The sequence below is a fragment of the Carassius gibelio genome, chromosome A10 (assembly GCF_023724105.1).
Source record: "Carassius gibelio isolate Cgi1373 ecotype wild population from Czech Republic chromosome A10, carGib1.2-hapl.c, whole genome shotgun sequence".
NCBI lineage: Eukaryota > Metazoa > Chordata > Actinopteri > Cypriniformes > Cyprinidae > Carassius > Carassius gibelio.
Genome location: NC_068380.1, coordinates 6,612,391 through 6,632,848, shown reverse-complemented (window position 1 = coordinate 6,632,848; position 20,458 = coordinate 6,612,391). Strand labels below are relative to the sequence as shown.

At 36.0% G+C, this 20,458-nt stretch overlaps 1 protein-coding gene across 1 annotated transcript; it reads right to left on the bottom strand.

Moving 5' to 3' along the window:
* Nucleotides 1-1,266: 1,266 nt before the first annotated feature.
* On the bottom strand, nucleotides 1,267-15,369 carry LOC128021679 (calmodulin regulator protein PCP4-like). The gene is made up of 3 exons (XM_052608991.1): nucleotides 15,238-15,369; nucleotides 3,076-3,124; nucleotides 1,267-1,492 (listed from the first exon to the last, which is right to left on the bottom strand). Exons 1-3 carry the CDS (start codon nucleotides 15,244-15,246, stop codon nucleotides 1,359-1,361), a joined length of 192 nt encoding a protein of 63 aa, XP_052464951.1. The 5' UTR covers nucleotides 15,247-15,369; the 3' UTR covers nucleotides 1,267-1,358.
* Between the last annotated feature and the right edge of the window lie 5,089 nt (nucleotides 15,370-20,458).

Below are 20,458 nucleotides of genomic sequence, written 5' to 3'. Positions count from 1 at the left end.
GAAATTTTAAATGTTACAAATAAGTTACATTATTGATGTTTCAATACTGGTTTCACTATGTTAGAATAAAGTGACAATTTTGAAATATGATGGCAGTACTCTGCAGTATCAGCGTTGTATAAGTGTTTTTCTGCATAATGACAACCCTAGAATGTGGCGAAACAGAGTTGAAAATAACTAGGCTGAAATATATTAGAGTGGAACGTGTAGGTTTATCAAATCTCACTGAGTGGGTAGTGCTTCGACAATGGTGAATGGGAATTTTTGTTGCGAGCCCCTGGCCTACACCTATAATTAAAAATTAATTTGTTCAGTTGCTATGACACAATCTTTTTTGTTTAAAGCACTATATGAATAATGGTCACTTGACTTGACTTGACCAGCTCAGCTCCTCAGTGAAAACTTTGTATGCATTGCACCTGCTGCCCTCTTATACTCACGTTGTGATCAGCTAAAGGTGGATGCAATAATTGCATGCCAATGTACATTGGCTCGTTTAGTTTACACTCGAAGTAGATTGGTCAATCGAAGCGATATTCCAATAACTCGGTCAATGACGTGATGTCTCAGTTCCTTCAGGGAACGAGGGTTACAAACGTAACCATGACGTTGCCTGTGTTGCATACAACTTCTTTATATTTCTGAGGTTTTGGACAACCAGGGTTGGAAGGAAAACAGATGGTATTAAAAATATAGTGAAATAATCAATCAGTCATTGAGGTCATACCAATATTTATTGAGTTCACATATGATTATTTCCAACTGTTTGTTGACGGGAATATTACAATACACCACTTGATGACAAAAAAAAAAAAATTGACTTGGGTAAGATGATAATGATAAACCACAAACACAATATCAGTCAAGGTAAAATATTAAAATAAGTCTGTGTGAATCTTCATGATCTTAGTTTCAGATGCCATACAGGATGTTTACCTTGAGCAACATTCTTGATCATTTGGCAATAAATCCCCCTGGTTTCTGATCTTAAACAGAGGAAATACTGTCACAAGATGATTTACACTTTAAGATGGATATATATTCAAACACCTTGATGTTAATAAGACAAGCCTGTTCATATTTATCAAAAAATAACAAAAGTATTTTAAAAGGAAAGTACTGTATTGAAAAAAATCTATGTACTGGGGGAAACCAAAATATCACATTGTATTCCTAACAGATGATAGCTGAAGGTAAATTGCCTTTTCACTTTTCATCTGCCCCCACCCTCACCCCCAATCAACCCATGACACCCCCCCCCCCCACCCAAGAACAGTACAGTGTATCTGACATGCAACTCCCTGTCCTATTGGTTCCTTTGGCCCGCGTGGGGCCAGGGACACCCTGCAGGGGCATGATTATGATTTCACCGCCTGCTTCTTCTTCTGGAACTTTCTGAACTGTGATTGGATGGCAACGGCAGCCTTCTCCGTCTCTGGGGCACCCATGTCAATGTCAATGTCCTCAGCTGGGACGTCCTTCTTGGACGGATCTGTGGGAACGACACATTGTGTATTGGATCGATATTATGCACTGCATTTCTGTTGCAGTTCTGCAGTTAGGCTTGACTATACTTTTTATGGCTGATCAGGTTCGACCTTTACTTATACCAGGGGTGTCCAATCCTGCTCCTGGAGGGGCAACATCCTGCAGAGTTTAGCTCCAATTAGCTGTAACACACTTTTCTGGAAGTTTCTAGTCAATCTGAAGATTTGGAGTTGGAGTTAGGATAGTGGCTATGTCCGAAATTGCCCCCTATACCCTCATTCACTATTCCCTACATTTATACCGGTGTTCTTTATGTTGCATGGATGACTTTGTAATATGAATGGGTTGATTATTCCACTGTGGGCACCATTTTATGGCTAGATGTGGGAATTCATTCGACGTGTGACTCTCACAGTGCATTATGGGTATTCTCTAGCCATTGAGTGTGCACCATTTGTACACTCGTTTTTTTTTTGTGGTGCTTTGTTGGAATAAATGAGTGCATTTGAGAACATCCACTAAAAATGTCTGTCCCCTCAAATAGTGCCCTATTTAAGAGTTTAGGGGGTGATTTCGGACACAGCCAGTGTCTTTCCAGTAACAGGTTTGGACACATCTGACTTGTGCTTTGTAGTAGCTATATGACATGAAATGATTCACAATCTTAAAAATTACGTTTCTTTAGTGGCATTGATGGTTTAATGAAGAACATTTAACATCTATGAACTTTCCATTGCACAAAAGGTTTGTTAGATCATTAAAATGTTCTTCACACTAAGAAAAAACTATTCACTGAAAGGTTTTTTGGAGAACCAAAAGTGGTCCTTCTATATCATCATTATAAAAACTCCCTTTTGGAACCTTCATTTTAAAGAGCGAAATTAAAGGACTAATCAAAAATCAGCTATTCTGTCATCATTTACTTCCTTTATTGTTGGTCTGAAGTTATGTGACTTTTAAAAGTTAAAAAAGATATTTTGAACTCATATATTTGCATTTTTTGAGAATAACAACTTTGAAAACTTTATTATGTTCCTCACAGAAAAGCTGCTGTGATCTTCAATTAAAAAATAAATAAATAAAGTCACTTTTAATACTTTATAGTAAGGTTCAGTTTAACACTAACTGATGAAATTATGAAAAAATACAGTTTAAAAGAAGACCTGAGCTAACATATACTAACAATGAACAGTTGTATTTTGAATGTTAAAAAAATGAAAATAATTACTGAAACAAATCTTAAGTAAATGTCAATTTGCTCTTAAGTTAATCCATTAAAAGCATTAGTGTTTCCAACATTACTTAGAAATTTGTCAGTTTAAAACATGATGATGATGAACTGTTACTGTAACCATTACATGATTTCATTTTTTGTGAGATCTATTCCTGCAATAGATCTATTGCACACTTGATTAAATGACCATGTCTCTTTACTAATTCACACTTACCTTCAAACATAAAATCATATAGCATTTTCTACAAATATTGTTTACACTGCATAAGAGAGAAAGAGAGAGAAATGCAAACTTGCAAATGATTTTATCCAGATAACAAAATGCACAATTCCAGTAGAGTACTGAATTATACCTTGTCCACCTGAGGGTTTGATATTTCCAGCTGACCCGGATTCTTGTCTCTGTAAACAAACAAAAATAGAACATAAATTAATGTCTGTGGATATATTCAGAAGAAATCCCATAGCCAAAGAATGATGAAACAGGCACTGAAGATGTCAGTTTTCTGTCTCATTAGCTGATCACAATTTAGTGCTTCATATCCTGAATTAATAACTCAGTGTGTACAATGAATTTCAAACACTTCAGAAGAGCTTTGATGCTCTGACGCTAAAGCAATCTTCCTTGGCATGTGTGTGTGTGTGTGTGTGTGTGTTTGTGTGTGTGTGCCGCTCGTTTTCTGCTGATGGCATTCTGTATGGATCTGGTTACAGTGGAAAGCGTGTCATTATATGCAGAAGGATTATTCCACACACACATATACACACACACTGGCACAATTTAATCATATTAGTCTCCTTCTACCTCAATCAATCCTCTTGCGTTCAGTTCTATCTTTGTCTTACAGGCTCTGATAAACGTTTGGAATTTGCATAAGAATGTTTGGCAGTGGAAAATCTGCCAATGCTTCACGTTGCCTATAGCTTCTGATATAAACTGCTCGGTTATTGCTTTGCATTAAGGAGCTGATGCAAAGAAGTCATCCTGCTAGATGATGTAGTGAATAGTTTTGTGGCTGTTATGGGGATGGTGAAGGGCGCTGCTGCATAAATTACAGTCATTTGAAATGCCACACAGCATAGACAGTTGAACGTACAAGCACTTGGTGCTACATTTAGTGATAAAAGCTTGAGAAATTAAATAGATGCAAAAATGTGAGCCCAAATTCCCAATCAGTCAAGTCAAGTCACCTTTATATACAGTGCCTGGTTCAAAGAAGCTGCACAATATTAAACAGGAAAATAACAGAATCAATGATGAAACTTCCTCAAATCTGAGACAGAATTCTGCTGTAAAGCAGCTCTAACAAGACAGTAGTGGCATCATTTAATTCAAGTGAGTTCAGTGTTGGTTTAGTTCAATACCTGCATAAACTTCAATTATGGAACAAATATATTTAATTGTATTTTAATATTTAATTGTGCATGTTCATTTCCCCTAATTTTAAGTTTATACTTAAGTTGATACTTGTGCAGTAAATTATTTTTTTATTTAAAAACATGAATGCACGCATGTCCTGATTTTGCTGAGTTAGATGTGTTCCTAGGTCAACATATTTTGTTGACCCTGGAACAACATTTTACTCCAAAAATATATTCTTGACCATATCCCTACAACTAAACCTAACCTTAACCACGAGTAATCCCTAAAATCAGAGGAAATGATAGATGAATGACACTGATGTACAAGCACCAAACAGTGATTTTAAGCATAAACTTCACTAAATCTATCTAAACTTGTTCTTCAAATCTGATTGGTTAATCACAATTTTGTTCCAGGGTCAACAAAGATGTTGTCCCAGGAACATGTCTCACTTGGTAAAATCAGGTTCTGCATGAATGCACTGTAGAAAATAAAATAAAAATAAATAAAATAAATTCTCCAAGTTGTAAATAAAAGATATTTGGAAAATTGTTTTAATTCATTGGAGAAAGATGTTTTTTGGATCCACATGATGTGGTCACAGCATCTGCCAGCAGGGGAATTATTCCCCATGCAAACTGTCCACAACAAATCACTGCGCAAAAGTGGCACAATCCCAGCCAATCAGAACGAAGCGTCATGTGACTCATTGGGCATGGTCAGACCAAAACATACATTTGCATGGAAGAGAGCCCATTTCTCTTGCCAATTACTGTGATGCAAAGGTCAGGATGAATTAATGTATGTCACGGCATTTTATTCTTCTCCAACAAAAGCACGTATTCAAACGAATTTCAAACCGCGCAGTAGGTATAAACCCACATTGAGACACCCGCCCAGCTTCAGTTTCTGCTTGGAAAAGGGTGAAATGAGGGAATTCTCCTCACTGCAGAGGAACGCTCTCCTGTTTCTAATCCTGTTTATGTGAGGAAACTCTGGAGTGAGGAGCCGAGGGAGATATCAGCATCAATATCATCCCTCCGTCCTGACAGTCTGAAACCACACAGACTCAGAGCTAATGCCATTAAACTAGGATTATTACATTGCGCTCCGGGGAGGGACATGCGTTAATTAAACAAATGCATTAATTGGAGTGAAGTGTCAGTCAGTGGTGTGGCATGTAAAGATGTGAGTCTGATTGTGGTCAGACAAGGGCAAGAGAGAGATTTTATCGAATTTATTTAGCTAATAAGATTTGAGCATAGCCACTTTAAGGCTATTTAAACTATTTTCTGTGTAGGCGAGGATTTACTTTAGTTACAGAGTTCTGTAAGTCAAAGTTATGCTCAGTGTTATTTTAGTATTATTTAATCTATTAAATTATTTATTAATATTTTTTATTATAGACTTTTTTATCTAAATTTTTTTATCAAAGTTTTGTTATGTGATATAGTTTTAGTTTTTCTTAAATATTTAGCTTTAATTTTAGTACTTAACCTTTTTTTTGTTGGTGTTTCAGTAAGCTGCCAAAGCAACATTTCTAATTTTCAAGCAAGTTTAAAAATATATATATTTTGTGCCAGCGTTTTGAGAATATTATTAAAGAGATAACTTTCGGTTAACGTTACTGGAAGAACATTTGTTCATAGTGTTTTTTTTTTTGTTTTTTTTACCTGTTAGCTGGCACTGCCACGTTCACCTCTGCAGTCCAACAAAATAAACGACAATCTTAGTTATCCGAAAGAAAAGCAGGGACACAAAATCACATTAATGAGACAATGACTGCAGGAAATAATTAGTTAATGCATAAACACCGGCTCGATTTGAAAGTGGCGAGCAGAGAGGATCCGTTTGGATGAACCGTTTTCACCCTCTCTCTCTCTACTGCCATATGCCTCCCCCATATTGTGTGTTCATTATGAACAATGATGAAAACGATGATTGTAATCATAAACTTCATTAGCTGCAGTGAAGCAAGGATTGGCAATGAAACCCATGTGTACATCAAGGGGCAATAAAAATTTTAAGAGAACAGGATGTTTGCTGCTTCTCAGTGGACAAACACACTCAGACCCAAAGGGCTGCAGTGGATGAGAATCACAGCATATAAAAACATGAATAAGAACCCTTTTGCCATAGGTGGAAAAGAAATCTCATGCCAAGCATGACTCGCAAAGCATCCCAGCCTCACTAGATTCTGCAAATGCACGACAGAACCAGGCTTTGCAGTGAATTGAACTTGATGCCACAGAGATGCTCTGAGCTCAGCACACCAGTGCCCTTCAGAGCAGCCCTTGGCACTGCCACCCGACGCCGCGACAGCATCCTGTTCCTCGCAGTTTGAACATACACTGCTGCGACGCTAATGAAGAACCCCATTTATTTCCACTCGCTCTGACAGCTGGATTCACTAATTAATAGAAATGCATTTTAAACCCCATTTACAGACGATCACTGAACCAAACTCTGACAGCTTCCTCCTCAAAGGAGATTTATGGACACTCTTGTGGTTTCTAAAACAGCTATTTTCCACCAACAGTGGGAACAAATCATGCAGCTGATATTTGTGTCTATAAAAATGCTAATCAAACACCCTCCACTAAAGATTCACACTCAAAAAAAGCAAACTTTTTTACACCTCTCCCAAAATCTTGTGAGGAATTTACAAAAAAATACTGTAATCTTCTTTTTTTATTATTTGAAGCCATTTGGAGAGCTATTTTAGATTCATTTGGCAGGATGAGATCTTGGAAAGGCATTCACTCTGTTCTCAACATCTATTAAGAATTTAAGGGGGAAACAAACACAACCAGGACACAGATGGCTAAAGCAGAAAAAAAAAAAACTCGGATCCGATGCGTCATATTTGAAGGCTAACAGATGCTCGACTGAATGTAGGAAACATGCTGGAGGATGGGAACTCAAACGGTGGCTTTTATTTGAGCGCCTCGCCACCAAAAAACACTGCAGGACGTAAATACTGAACTGATGAATGTGTGAAACCACATGCTGATGATTCCATAAATGATTATCTCCGAGCAGATCTCCCTGCTGGAACGAATCGCAACTTATTTTTGGCAGAGAAACTTTTTGTATTCCATAGCATTCATATTAAACACAGTCAAATCTTTAATGAATTTGAAGTTTTTGCTAGTCACTAGTTGCCAATGGTTAAATAAGGAACATCTTGTAATTAACAATATGCATAATCAAATGTAGTCAAAGAGTTATTGCTTCATAATAAAATAGTTTTTGCCAGTTGCATTTGCTAATGGCTGACTGCTACTAATTAAACAGGTAGGATTAGCTAAGAATAAAATTAATTAAAAATTAAAATAAAATTATTTTTATTACAAATTAAAATAAAGTTATATTTGTATTCATTTTAGTTATAAAGTAATTATTAGTAATTAATAAAAAATACAAATATATTATTATATAAATTAATATTTATAGATTTTAAAACTAAAACTTATACTATTATATTCAAAATTATAATAGAAAATAGATTTATTTAGCGTTATTTTTTCTGACGAAAAAAAATTTTAAATGACGCCAACATGGTTGCTAAAATGTTGCTATTGGATTGTTAAGGTATTCTGAGCGTTTTAGCATATTGGTATGCAGTTGCTAAGATGTTAAGATTGGTTGTTGGGCATGTTTCTAGGTGGTTGCTAACAGTGCTGGGTATAGTATAGGGATGCAGCGATATAATTTTTTCAGAATCAATCCGATCTGATACCAAACATTCTGAGTATCTGCCGATATCGATAACGATCCAATCCGATACTGATCCTGAGCATCCCTAATAAAGTAGTAATTGATTACATGTAATCTGGATTACGTAATCAGATTGCAAAAAATTAATTGCAATTTAAAATGCAAATAATCAAATTAAAGTTACTTTTTATAGATTATATGATTACATACTATTCACACAATGGCAGTAAATTATTCATCATGAGTCTCTCTCATTTTTTTCTTTTTCTTTTACATTTTCCTGCAGTTTCATATAATTTAGCTTTGACTATATTTACAAATGTCTTGTAAAGAAATTTGCATATCATGCTTCTGAATTTGATAGAAAAAAGCATCTATCAAACAATTAGGCAATTAAGCAAGTTACTATACACTGGTGACGTATTGCTGTAAAATCTGTTGGTTCTGGTAGTCTGGATACAAATATTTCAAACCTGAAAGACTTTGGGCATGTAATATCATGGTTGTTTACATGTTTACTAATGCAGGGATTCACAAACATTTTTTGTCAGCCAAACCTCTTAAAATAAAATATTTACTTAAAATATCTTTGAGGAAGTTCATATTTTGAATGAATTTTTATTTTGTTTACATGGTCTCACTGACATACAGGTAAACAAAGAAAATATTTATATTTTTAGTGTTCAAGTGTTTTTTTTTAATTATTATTATTATTAGCTTTTTTATCCACTCACAAGCCTACTGCAGTTCTTACACCAGGGTTACACCAGAAACCCTGGTGTAATGTATTGTTTAATGCATTTTATGATGTTGATATATTCTTTTCCTTTGCTTTTTAAAATATGAATATTTAATAGTACATTTAAAACAAGTTTGATTTAAAAAAAAAAAGTAATCTAAGACAAGGTTTGATTACATTACCTAAAATGTGTAACCTAGATTACATTATTAAGTACAGTGTTCATCATGTTTTCTTTAATGAAATTTGTGAGTAATCTATCCAGCTCTGGTGGCTAGGGTGCCTTCTAGGTGAATGTAAAGCTAAGTGATATTTCACACTGTTTTATCGCTTACATCACTATATATTCCTCATATTTTGACTAGATGCCCATAAATCAGTTTTCATAGCAATTCATTGGCTAACATTCTAAAAGGTCAGTTATTTTTGAGCCGGAGCAAATTTGCATATAGATATGAACACATATATCTATGTGTTTCACTCTGGTGTCTTCTGAGCACTATTTATGACTCAACTAAAACAATATGCCTCACAATGCAGAAGAGTTTGTGTGATTTACAATATTATCTCCAGGAATCTCACTAGCGCTGAAGTAACACACTGTTCCAGAATGCTGCGCCTCGGTTTTATTGTTCAACAAGCCTAATGAATAAACATTACAATGGGGGAAACAGAACACAAACACAAAATCAGGAAGAAAACACTGGGAAAACAGAGAAAGACTGAATAGCTAATCACACTTGAGGAAATAAGCACAAATGATTGGCAGTTGCTTTTATTGGCCATCTCGTTGCATGTACATCCAGTTTCATAGGCTTACTTCATTTCCACCATCTTGTACGTATATTTTGCGATAATGGAATTTTTTTTTCCTGCTGAGATAATCCAAGCAAGACTAATGACGACGAGTGCATGGACTCCTCATCAAATATTTAGCGACATTAGTGGTGGCAGCAGCCTGCCTTCAGGCGCCTCCCTTTCCCCGCATAAGAGGAGGACACCACTGCAGGGGTATTTCCTTCTGCCCTGACATGTGAAACGCCATCCCCCATGGCCACCCTTTATGCAGCTGACTGCTCAGTGCACTTCTGTAAGCAGGAAGATTCTACCACCCTGGAAACCCTAAAGTATTGTAAATGAGTATTTTAAAAAGTGTGTGTATATATCTATATATCTATATCTATCTATATATATAACGTTTCTAACGATGTGTAGAAACAGGAGTGCAGCTTTAAACTTGAGCCAGAAGTATGGGGTAAAATCATCTTCATGGGCTCTTTAATGGTCTGTTTTCTCTCTCTATCCACATCTAATCCTCCTCTTGCCCTAAAATGACTTCTTCATTCATTCATCCCTCTTCCTATCCTGTTTAGTGACATTTCCCTTTCAGAGCGGCTGCAGAGATTACTGCTCAACCGGTGAGCTGCAGTCGGACTCTCTCTGGCAATTCAGACGGATTACGGAAGATCCGAGCAGAATCTGTGTGTGTTGTCAGAATGATTATGGTTTGAGGGGATGGTGAATCACAAACGTGACTGTGATAAACAGCAGACACATTACAGTGGACGTAATTCATCACAGAGCGGATGCAGGTGATGCATCTGACATTAGGAAGCTGGTGCAGAGATAGAGATAGAGTTCATGAGTTTTAAAGCAGAACGGATCACATCTGACGCTGTACAATTTGACATGTTTGGATATATTTATACAGCCTATCATGTAACAGCCCTAAAGCCAAGTACACGTCATAAAGTATTTTCTTTTGCAACGTACCCTTGTTTAAGCATGAAACATACAATCTAGGGAAAGAAAAACTGACATTATACAAGATAGATTTTTTTATTTAAGGTTTTTTAGTTTTCGTTTTTGTTATACATGACTATATAGTCTTACACATTTTATTTAAGTTTTTGTTATTTTAGTACATTCAGTTAAACTAAATTAGAAATGCTGCATTTCTTTTCTTTTATAAATGAAGTAACAAAAAATGTAACGGTAAATTTAGTTTAAGTTTGCTAAAGATCTCACTGATTTACATTAAAACCTATAACAATTTCGTCTTACCTTTTGGCTATATGAATATCAGCAACTACACCAAATTGCACATTTTTGTTGAGTTTGGGCCTCTGAATAAAAATTAGGTGTTTTTTCCCTTTTTTGAGAATATTGGCCATAAATATGATACTAAACAAAACACATATGCAAAGTTTTTTTATATCTCTGTTTTTTATATTTTGTATGAAGGCTCAATAAAGAGTTAAACAATATTATTTCATATGTCAGTTTTCACAGGGTCAATATCTTTCAATTTTGCTTCTAATATTTAAATATTGTATGTATAATAAATATGTTATTTTTAAATAGATTTCAGCCATTTGCTCCATCATTTGGAAGCAAAAAGTAGTTAACTAGTAAATTTTACAGCCCTTCTGGTGATTGAGTAGTCTTGTGGGCGGTTTGATTAAGAACTGGTTTTGTCTTCGCATCTTCGTCTTTCTCAGAATTGCTGTATGGCCAAATTTGTCCATCACTGTTCTCCAAGAGAGGATGTAATTCACTTACAAATGCCTTTAATCTGCAGACTTGGGGTTCAGAAAGGTGAGACGGACACAGTCAGCCAACCATCCTTTCTGATGCCACTATTTCAACATTGCAAGACCTCTTCTAAGGAGCGAGCGGCACAAATCCCTTTCTGCCGATAACGGCTCCAGGTTCTGACAGGCGGTTCGATACTGTGTACACACTGCTGATACATCAGGGAAACAAGTGCAGTGCTGAGTTGCTGAGAGTCTGCTCTCAAGCCTAAAATAAACAGTAAATCTGCTCTCATGCAATGCGGGATCTAGTGCCACGCCGTCAGATGTTTAATGCAGCGAGAGGAAGATGAAGACATAAACAAGCATGAGGAAAAGAACCGTGTGCCCCAGACCGCTATATGCAGTGCGTTTGGAGGGTCGTTGTTAATGCGTGTGCGGTCTGGTTCCCCCATGCGTGCATTTCCTCTTTATCCGTGTGGAAGATGCAGAAGCGCTGGGCCATAATGTATAAAAATCAATTGTCAGGCCTGATTACATCCAGTGTTTGCACCTCGAGGGTCATAAGTTGCTTTTGATCTCCATCAAGTTCATAGCGGCATTCCTCACAGCACATGGAGCTGCTCAGTTCAGATGTAGCTCCAGATAGACCAAGCACATTGGTTAAGTTTATGAGTGTAACCAAGTTATTCTGCGGATGGTAACCCTCATTTTGCAAAAAGTGTTGTGACGTTAGTTGAGCCCTGGAGTAACTCTACTGCTAGCGCAACCCCTTCAACTTTAAACTCTCACTAAAGGGTCACATTGTACAATCTAACCAGAAACAATAAATGCAATGCAATGCAAAAAACAAAAATATAAATTAAACAAAATAATAATAAATCTTTTTTATAAATAAATTTATTCTACGCAACTATAGCTCCTACAATCAACCATACTTAAGAAATGTATATATATATATATATATATATATATATATATATATATATATATATATATATATATATATATATATATATATATTAACTTTGAGAGCACACAATGAGAAAACAAAATTTCAATTGATTAATTGATTAACATTAAATCGATTCGTTCAATACCATTGATTCATTCAGTCATGAAACACCACTGTGCTGATCAGAGACACAGAACTTTGGTAGGGCTTTATAGGTAATATTTTCATTGGCGAAATTGCACAAAAACACACAATATTGGGTTTAAAATGTAACACAATATGAAAGTATTGTTTATTAAACTGTTGTATAAAATCAATATCACATTTGCAATCTTACAGATATTCGGGAAAAAAGCTCTCTTGCTCGAGTCATGTGATACTGCTAAAACACTGACATTTTTTGCCCTCATATCTTGAATTTAAGGCTCATATAACTGCATTCTAGGCTTCATCACGCATTGAGTCATCCTGCATCATGTTCACCCATCCCCATCCCCAGGGGGGATCAAGACTTCTTTAGGGGGGTCAGACCCGCCCAAACCCCAGTAATGTAGTAATTTGCTAAATCATCTACAAATCCGCTTAAAATCTCGGACAGCAGTTCAGTCTCTGGTCTGCCCTCCAAATATTGACCTTTTTGATTTGGTACCATGCGCTCATTCTGTAGCTTTATATACAGATTTGCTTACCGATACAGATTTTCTGGGAGTAATGTGAAGACAAAGAGAAAAAGTGAATTCTCCACTCTCAAATGTCAGAAAGACCAATCAATCCATACAAACATCAGTGGAGGTCACCACTAATCCTGATCTCTCTGTCTGATCTCATCAGTCTGTGTGGTGTACTTTCACTGCATATTAAATCCTTGTTTAAACAATGACTCGGATACATAATCAGGTAAATATGCCAGAGAGCCTATTTCAGTCATAAGAGATTACGCTCCAAAACATATCAAATTCTAATGCTGACACTCCCCTCAAATTCAGACCGACTCTTGTAAACAGGAAAGCTGTTTTGTTTTGAGGTCACATTTTTTTACTCACCCTCATGTTATTTAAAAGCTTTATTACTTTGTTTCTACCTTGACACAGGGACTATCAAACCCCAAACCGAGTCAGTAAATGTGCATTGTTAAATTACAAAATATAGTTAAATTATTGCATTTCTAATATTACAAATTTGACACAAGTATTACTGTAATGATGAATGGATATATTTACTTATTTTATCCCCAGAAATATATTTATTAAGAAGCTGTTTTCATGTCAATTTCAAGATTCAATCTGAAAATGTATTTGCAAATTTTAATAGTGCGATTAATCGCAATTTATTACAGAAAACTGCAATTAGTTGAAAATATTTTTGATTATTTATTTATTTATTTAATTTTTTTTATACCGATTGACAGCACTCTAAAATGCAAACCTGATCATCTTAACCAGTTTTATTACCATGTTTTAAACAAAACAAAAAACCTTGCACAAAAGAAAGGCTTGGAGCATCATGAAGGTGAGGAAATAATGGTTGAATTTTAATTTTCAGGTGAACTATTCCTGTAAGAATAAAATATTAGTTTTTTTTTTTTATTGTTAAGAGGTTATACTGTTATAATGACCATAAACAGCATCTTTACACTGATAGGATTCTGCCCGCCTGTGTTTTCCCTTGTTCCCATCCATTCACTTTCTTCCACTTTTTTCACTTTCATCTCTGTAATTCCAGAAATATTCCTGGTTTGCATACACTTCCAGAGTGCTGTATGAAGTCCATACTCCACTAGCATGTGCATGGAGGAGTTACCCGCTTATGATGCTCTATCCATAATTTCTGGAATCCATGTGCTTCCTCTGTTCATTTAACTGGCAGACATGCTTGATGGGCCAGTTAAATGAAGATGGCCGAAGATGTGCAGTGCACCACGTCTTATTACGCTCTCTTAGCAAATACTACGTTCAGGCATGTTTTTAATCGAGACCAACATTATCATTTATATAGCATTCCTACATTCCCTGCTCCTGCTGTGAGAGAAGCGTCTCCTCGTCATTTGCTGTAGCAGTAGGTCGGCGCGCAATATGCACGCACGCGCGCGCTCATTATCAAAGACAAGACGCGCGCGGTTAATATTGCTGTTTTTTTTTTTCCCTATCAGTTCAATGAGTATAAGCAGAGTATAAGTGACTTTCGTGAAGGATCATCGTCAGTGGGTATAGTATAAATAAGGGGAATTATGGGAATAATAGCCTAATCAAAAGAGACTCGGTTTAATGATTTTATTGTGGGGTTAACCTTGACCATTACTAGTTGGACATGTCCACAACAAACATTTCTCGGTTTTAACGAATCAGTGCGTTGTTGATTCGAGAACAGCTTAGTTCGAATCAGTTCGTTTTGTCAACGAATCGTAATGATCTACTCTGTAAACCAATTCGAAATAATTCAGTTTATTAAAAGGAAGTTACTAACCGGCTGTGTTTACGTTTATGACCCAAATGTTTTTAATTCAGCCATAATTAAAAGATAAATCCTAAAAAAAGATCTGCCAGTAAAACAGACCACACAGCTAGGCGAAACATGCGTAAAAACGTTAAACTATCTGTGCTGGCTCCATGTGCATCGTAAGTATAAACTCCAAGAATTACAACTAATTCTAAATATATAGCAATGCATATATTTCATGCAAACAGTATCAACTTAATTTGAAAAACATTTGGTGCATCAAAATACTAGATTTAATAAAAATCATGAGAGCAAATTTACTTGCCATATCATCAAGAAACCATGACCGTGTCATACCAGTCTCAACTGACAGCTGTCATTTGTTGCATCATTAATCATCATAACGTGGATAATGCTGATTCCACAATCTGCCTGCGCGCGCAGATGCAACAGAACTATAGTCCCGATCCGTCGTGCTCTTCTAAGCTTTACTAAACATGTTGTTTTAAATGGATGCCGTTTCAGTTATTTAAACGATTATTTGCGGTTGTAGCCTAGTGTAGAAAATATGCCCTCAAACTCAGCAAACGGGGGAATGTCTGACTGCAATCAATGCAAGTTCAAGGAATTGTCTTAATGATGCATTTTCAGGTCTCCCCAAAACTGAAAGAGAATTTCCTCCTAGGGAAACCCCATGAGATCGTTACAGTAGAGTAGAGTGATGCATCGTGCACCGAAGGTTATAGTAGCTATATGAGGAAAGCTCACCTCACTCATGCTGGATGATGAGTATGGTGATGAAGGGTGGATTCTCGGCAGAAGAGCAGTAGTGATGCAGTCCTTCAGTCCGCGCGCTGCGTGGGTTTGTGCGCCTGCTGGAGTTTTATACTTGGAGCTCCAACTCCCTTTCATGTCATCACGTTTGCACTAAACCAATGGAAAGCTGCCTTTGTCAACGCTTCTGATGTCACCACTTTAATCTTCTGGATAAAAACTGAAGCGCACAATTGTCTTTACGATTCCTATAGAAATGTACAGTTTGACAAATAACATATTTTGATGCATGGGAATGTAGGCTACTTTCCACCATATGTGCATTCAGCCTTTAGTGCATTAAACATATAGCTTATAGGCATACTATATGTTTCTATCAACATATTTAACATCATTGCATTGAAACATCTTGATGTACTAAAAAGTAAAATGTGTTGTTCTGTGCCATCTTCTAGTGCAAAGATGTATTGTTGATGCCTATTTCATTTGACTGGTAACTTATTTGTCTTGATTTTATTGTATTATTTTAATTACATTTATTGTTCAATTAAAATGTTTGATAAAAGTTTATAAATATGCATTTTTTGACACAAAAGATAGTATACATTAAATAAAGTTAGAAAACAGATGGCATTAGAAAGGTAAAAGAAATCCCCCTGCAAATCACTTTAAGGAGTCAAATATTGCCTCATAATGGTAAGGTTAATTTCTGTCATTGATCAGAAGGTGCTCCTATTTTTTTATTTTTTTAAGTATAGGAGCATAAGAGCTCCTAAAATATGTGTAAGCATCAAGTTATGAAGAATGTAATGTTACCTTATAAAAACTAAATGTAAATGTTTATGCAAATTGTAAACTATTAAAGATAATATACAATTTATGCAAAACACTAAATAATATCTATATTTTTTATGGATGGCTTAGCTAATTGGGTCAATTAGAGACAATTACTAATCATTCAAAAAAAAATTTTTAAATCATTCTTTTATTTCCCTAATCAATCTTTTTGTTTGTTTGTTTGTTGGCTTGCTTTTTTTTTTTTTTTTTTTTTTATACATGATGCTTACATTATAACGTGCAAACTCACACACAATTTAATTTGGCCAGAATTGCAAGGTTACTGTCTTGATATCCAAGAAGGTTATGAAATAAGCTTAATGCTATTATAGATTATAATAACATTACAGAGTATAACATTAGGTTATAATAACATTATAGCTAGAGTAAATGAATTCGAGCCATTTCCATCACTATGTGTGTGTGTGTTAAAGGAAAAAAAATCTGTAGCTTTAAAAAGAAAAATGGAATGTTCCAGCATGGTGGCAAAATTTTGGGATTTCTACTACTTTGAAGAATAAAGGTGTTTTAATAAAAAAGAAATAATAGTAATAATTATATAAATAAAATAATATTAATGATTTAAATATGTATAGAATAAATATACAACCAGTTAAGTATCCCCCCTAAATGTATTCAGTTTCCATTATAGTTTGCAGAAATTAGACAGTTTTAAGGTATTCGGTATTCCCTCCACAACAGCAAATGTACTTGTGCATCTTGGTGCAGATCTGGCATCTCCCTCATAGAGAGTCAGCATGTAGACCTTGACTCGCATAGATTCAGATGAACAGCAGTGCAAAAGCTTCACTGCAGCAGTGGTTCTTGGCATAAATGAAGTTTGGATCAATGTAATCTATAAAACAGCAGCAGGGAGATGCCTCACCAGCAAAAGACCAGAGCTGGCCCTGATGAAGAGAATGGTCCTCGATAAAAGGATATCTTAATAAATCATTTGTGTATTATGCATTTATTGTGCATGTTCAGTGGAGGGGGAAATCATGCTGTTTTATCCTTGACTGCAGCATGTGAGCTGGGGGAGAACTGCTGTTTGCATGCTGCCTCCCACAAACGAACACAATTTCGAACCGTTTTGGGGCTTGGTGCATCAGATTCACATACGGTCTTTATAATTGCTGAGCACCGAGTTTGGTTATCACAGATGTTATCATCTCTCTCAACAGATGAGCTCCATTAAACACGGGCTATTCCTCTAGTGCCATGCAGGATAAAACCAGCTAGAGCGACGCAACTACAGAGAGATCAGAATTGTTTGTCTTTGTTCCTTGGATTCCCATAACATTTTGCATTTGCTGGCTTGTTAAATGAATGACAATCGATTGCCTTCCTTTAATGCAAGCTGCAAAGACCAGCTTTAACAGAGACGTTTTAATGGAGATTGGAAATTTATAGGCAGTCCGTGGTGTTCTCTTTTGACTCACACTTGGCCAAATAGGCCTTACAGGGCACTTGTCACCATGAATTTTGTGATGGACTGTGTATAACGGAAGAAAACCATTTATAGAAAGATAAAATTTTATCTTCCTGTTTTTGCATTTCCAGCACTTTAAAGGAATAGTGAAAAACCAAAAGTGAACATTTGCTGAAAATGTACTCACCAAAGGTGTAGATGAGTTTGTTCTTTATCAAAACAGATTTGGAAAAATGTATCATTATATTACTTGCTCACCAATGGATCCTCTGCAGTGAATGGGTTCAATCAGAATGAGAGTCCAAACAGCTGATAAAAACATCACAATAATCCACGATGTGCACTCTAGCCCATCAGTTATTGTCTTGTGAAGTAAAAGATGTATATGTGTATGAAATAAATCCATCATTAAGGTGTTTTAAATATAAGATGACTTTTTTCACCAGAGAAAGCAATATTATGGATAGAGGTCTCGTAGTTTGGCAGGAAGCAACAGTTTGAATTTAAAAAATCTGCAGTGATGGATTTGTTTTTACAAATCGTGTCGAGTCGTGTGGACTATTATGTTTTTATGAGCTGTTTGAGCTCTCTCATTCTGACGGCACCCATTCACTGCAGATGATCCATTGGTGAGCAAGTGAAGTAATGCTAAATTTCTCAAAATCTGTTCTGACATTTTGGATGCTCTGAGGATGAGTAAAGTTTTAACAAATTTTTATTCTTGGCTGAACTATTGCTTTAATTCAAATCGTAGCCCTGCAGAAGGTCACTGCTCTTTTCTTTACATAAGAGAATTGTGCTGGGGTCTCTGTATTTTTGGTCTTTCCTCAGTAAACAGTGCCGCTTTAATGGCGCTGCCTGGTGTCATATAATGTCTCTGCTGCCCCCGAGCTCTGGATTTGATAATGACCCACACTTCACTCAGAGTTACACTGCAACGCTTTAGTAAGATCTGCAGAAAGGACTGGCTGTGTGTTTCAGTGGTATTCAATGCTAAAATTTTCCTGGCTGACGTTGAGTATTTGACAAACCATAATGGTAATTTAGCCAAACCTGACAGCAATAGCACATTACTGTACATATTCAAGCAAAAGCTTAATTAAAGTCTACTTCTCGTGTTTACTTTTCAGCTATTCATTACATTGACAAGGCTTTGAGATTGCTTAAGCCTTAATTAAAGCCATTCCTGATAGCCTATCAATGACCATTAGCAGAATCCTATGAATCATCTCCAATGCACTGCTGGCACAGAAACTGCCTACACTGAGATGAGCGCAGGAGATAGAGGAGGAGGGGAAACGTTCATTGGCATTGATTCAGCTTTGCTTATATGAACCTACTTATGTCTTGAGGCCTGTATCTACAGAGGAAACCCCTTTCAGACCTTCTGCCAGTGTTATCTGTCATTGCTTCTGCCAATATGTGCATATACTGACTTACAAAGCTATGTCATGGCAGTTCATAACTATTTGTAAAATAGTTATATTTTCCCTGTGAGATCAGGTTGGACTGTTTCTATTTCTCACAGTGTGCCTTGGGGTTGTAATTATTACATGGCTCTCCAGATATTTCCTAATATTTGCTGTTTTTGTCTTTCTTCTCACTTCACTCAAATGCAAGTGGAACCATCTTGTGTCTCAAGTGAACAACCACCCAAAACACCCTATAGTAACTGACTAGCGATGCACTAAAAACCATTCAGAACATATTAGGAACACCTAACAACAACCTGGCATCATGGTGGTGAGTTGACATTGCATTGACAAACACTACTTACTTTCTCATTTAAATCAAAATTATATTTATATAAATGATTTTAAGCTTTATAATTAATAGTTATTCTCAATTATTCAGTGAGGACTTTACAGTGACCTCACCACACTTCACTTTTCATACACTTGCACCTCTCTTTGACTTTTATTAGCTGTGTGCTGTAATGAAGTGTTCAATTCACAGTGGGCTCATTTGAAGTAAATGGCTCTCTGACACTGTATCACACTGAATTATTACTGGCTTTCTGGAAAACGTGACCATTTTGTTGGAAGAGCAAGAGTTGCTCCTCGCTCCATAACTCCATGGAAACATGTGCAATACAATTTTAATTGGCATTAATTTATGATGCAATTTATGGATTGGCAAAATGGTGGAGCTGTGTACATTGATCTTCAATGCTGATGAGAGAAAGATCTTAATTGCAGAATGCCTGCATGTTTATTGCACTAGAAAATTTAGATTAAACCATGAGGTTTACGTCTCTCTTAATACGAATGCTGCACTGCATGAATACTAATCACAAACAGGCAAATGAGATCAGTGCAGTTCAGAAAATAGTACATTGACAGAACCACTGACATAAAAGATACAAATTAAATAAATACATTTCGGTTATAAACCAAATCAAAATACTGTTAACAAGAGCTAAAAGAGCTTATGAAAATGGATTGTTGGCTTCAGGATGCATTAGTGATTGTTAGGACGAGAGAGCGCCATTATGGGTCAAATTCCAACAACTTAAAGCAATATCTAGTCTCAGTGTTAAACCTTAAAGGAAAATTTTGCAAAAAATCTGAAGAAATTTTTATTTACCTCACTTGCCCAACAATAGATCCTCTGCAGTGAATGGGTGTCGTCAAAATAGTCCAAACAGCTGATAAAAACATTATATTTACACAACTCCCATTTCCAGTCCATCAATAAATGTCTTCTGAAGTAAAAAAGCTGTTAAGATATCCATCTTTAAGATGCCTTAAAATTAGAGTAGTCTATTCATAATATTGCTCTCAATGAATCAAGGTCAAGTACTGTTTACAAGCAAAAACAGCCCAAAACAGTTCTAAACAAATATGTCAGTGGCCGGAAGTGATGGTAAACAGATGGACTGGAGTCGTGTGGATTACTTGTGGATTATTGTGATGTTTTTATCAGCTGTTTGGACTCTTATGCTGA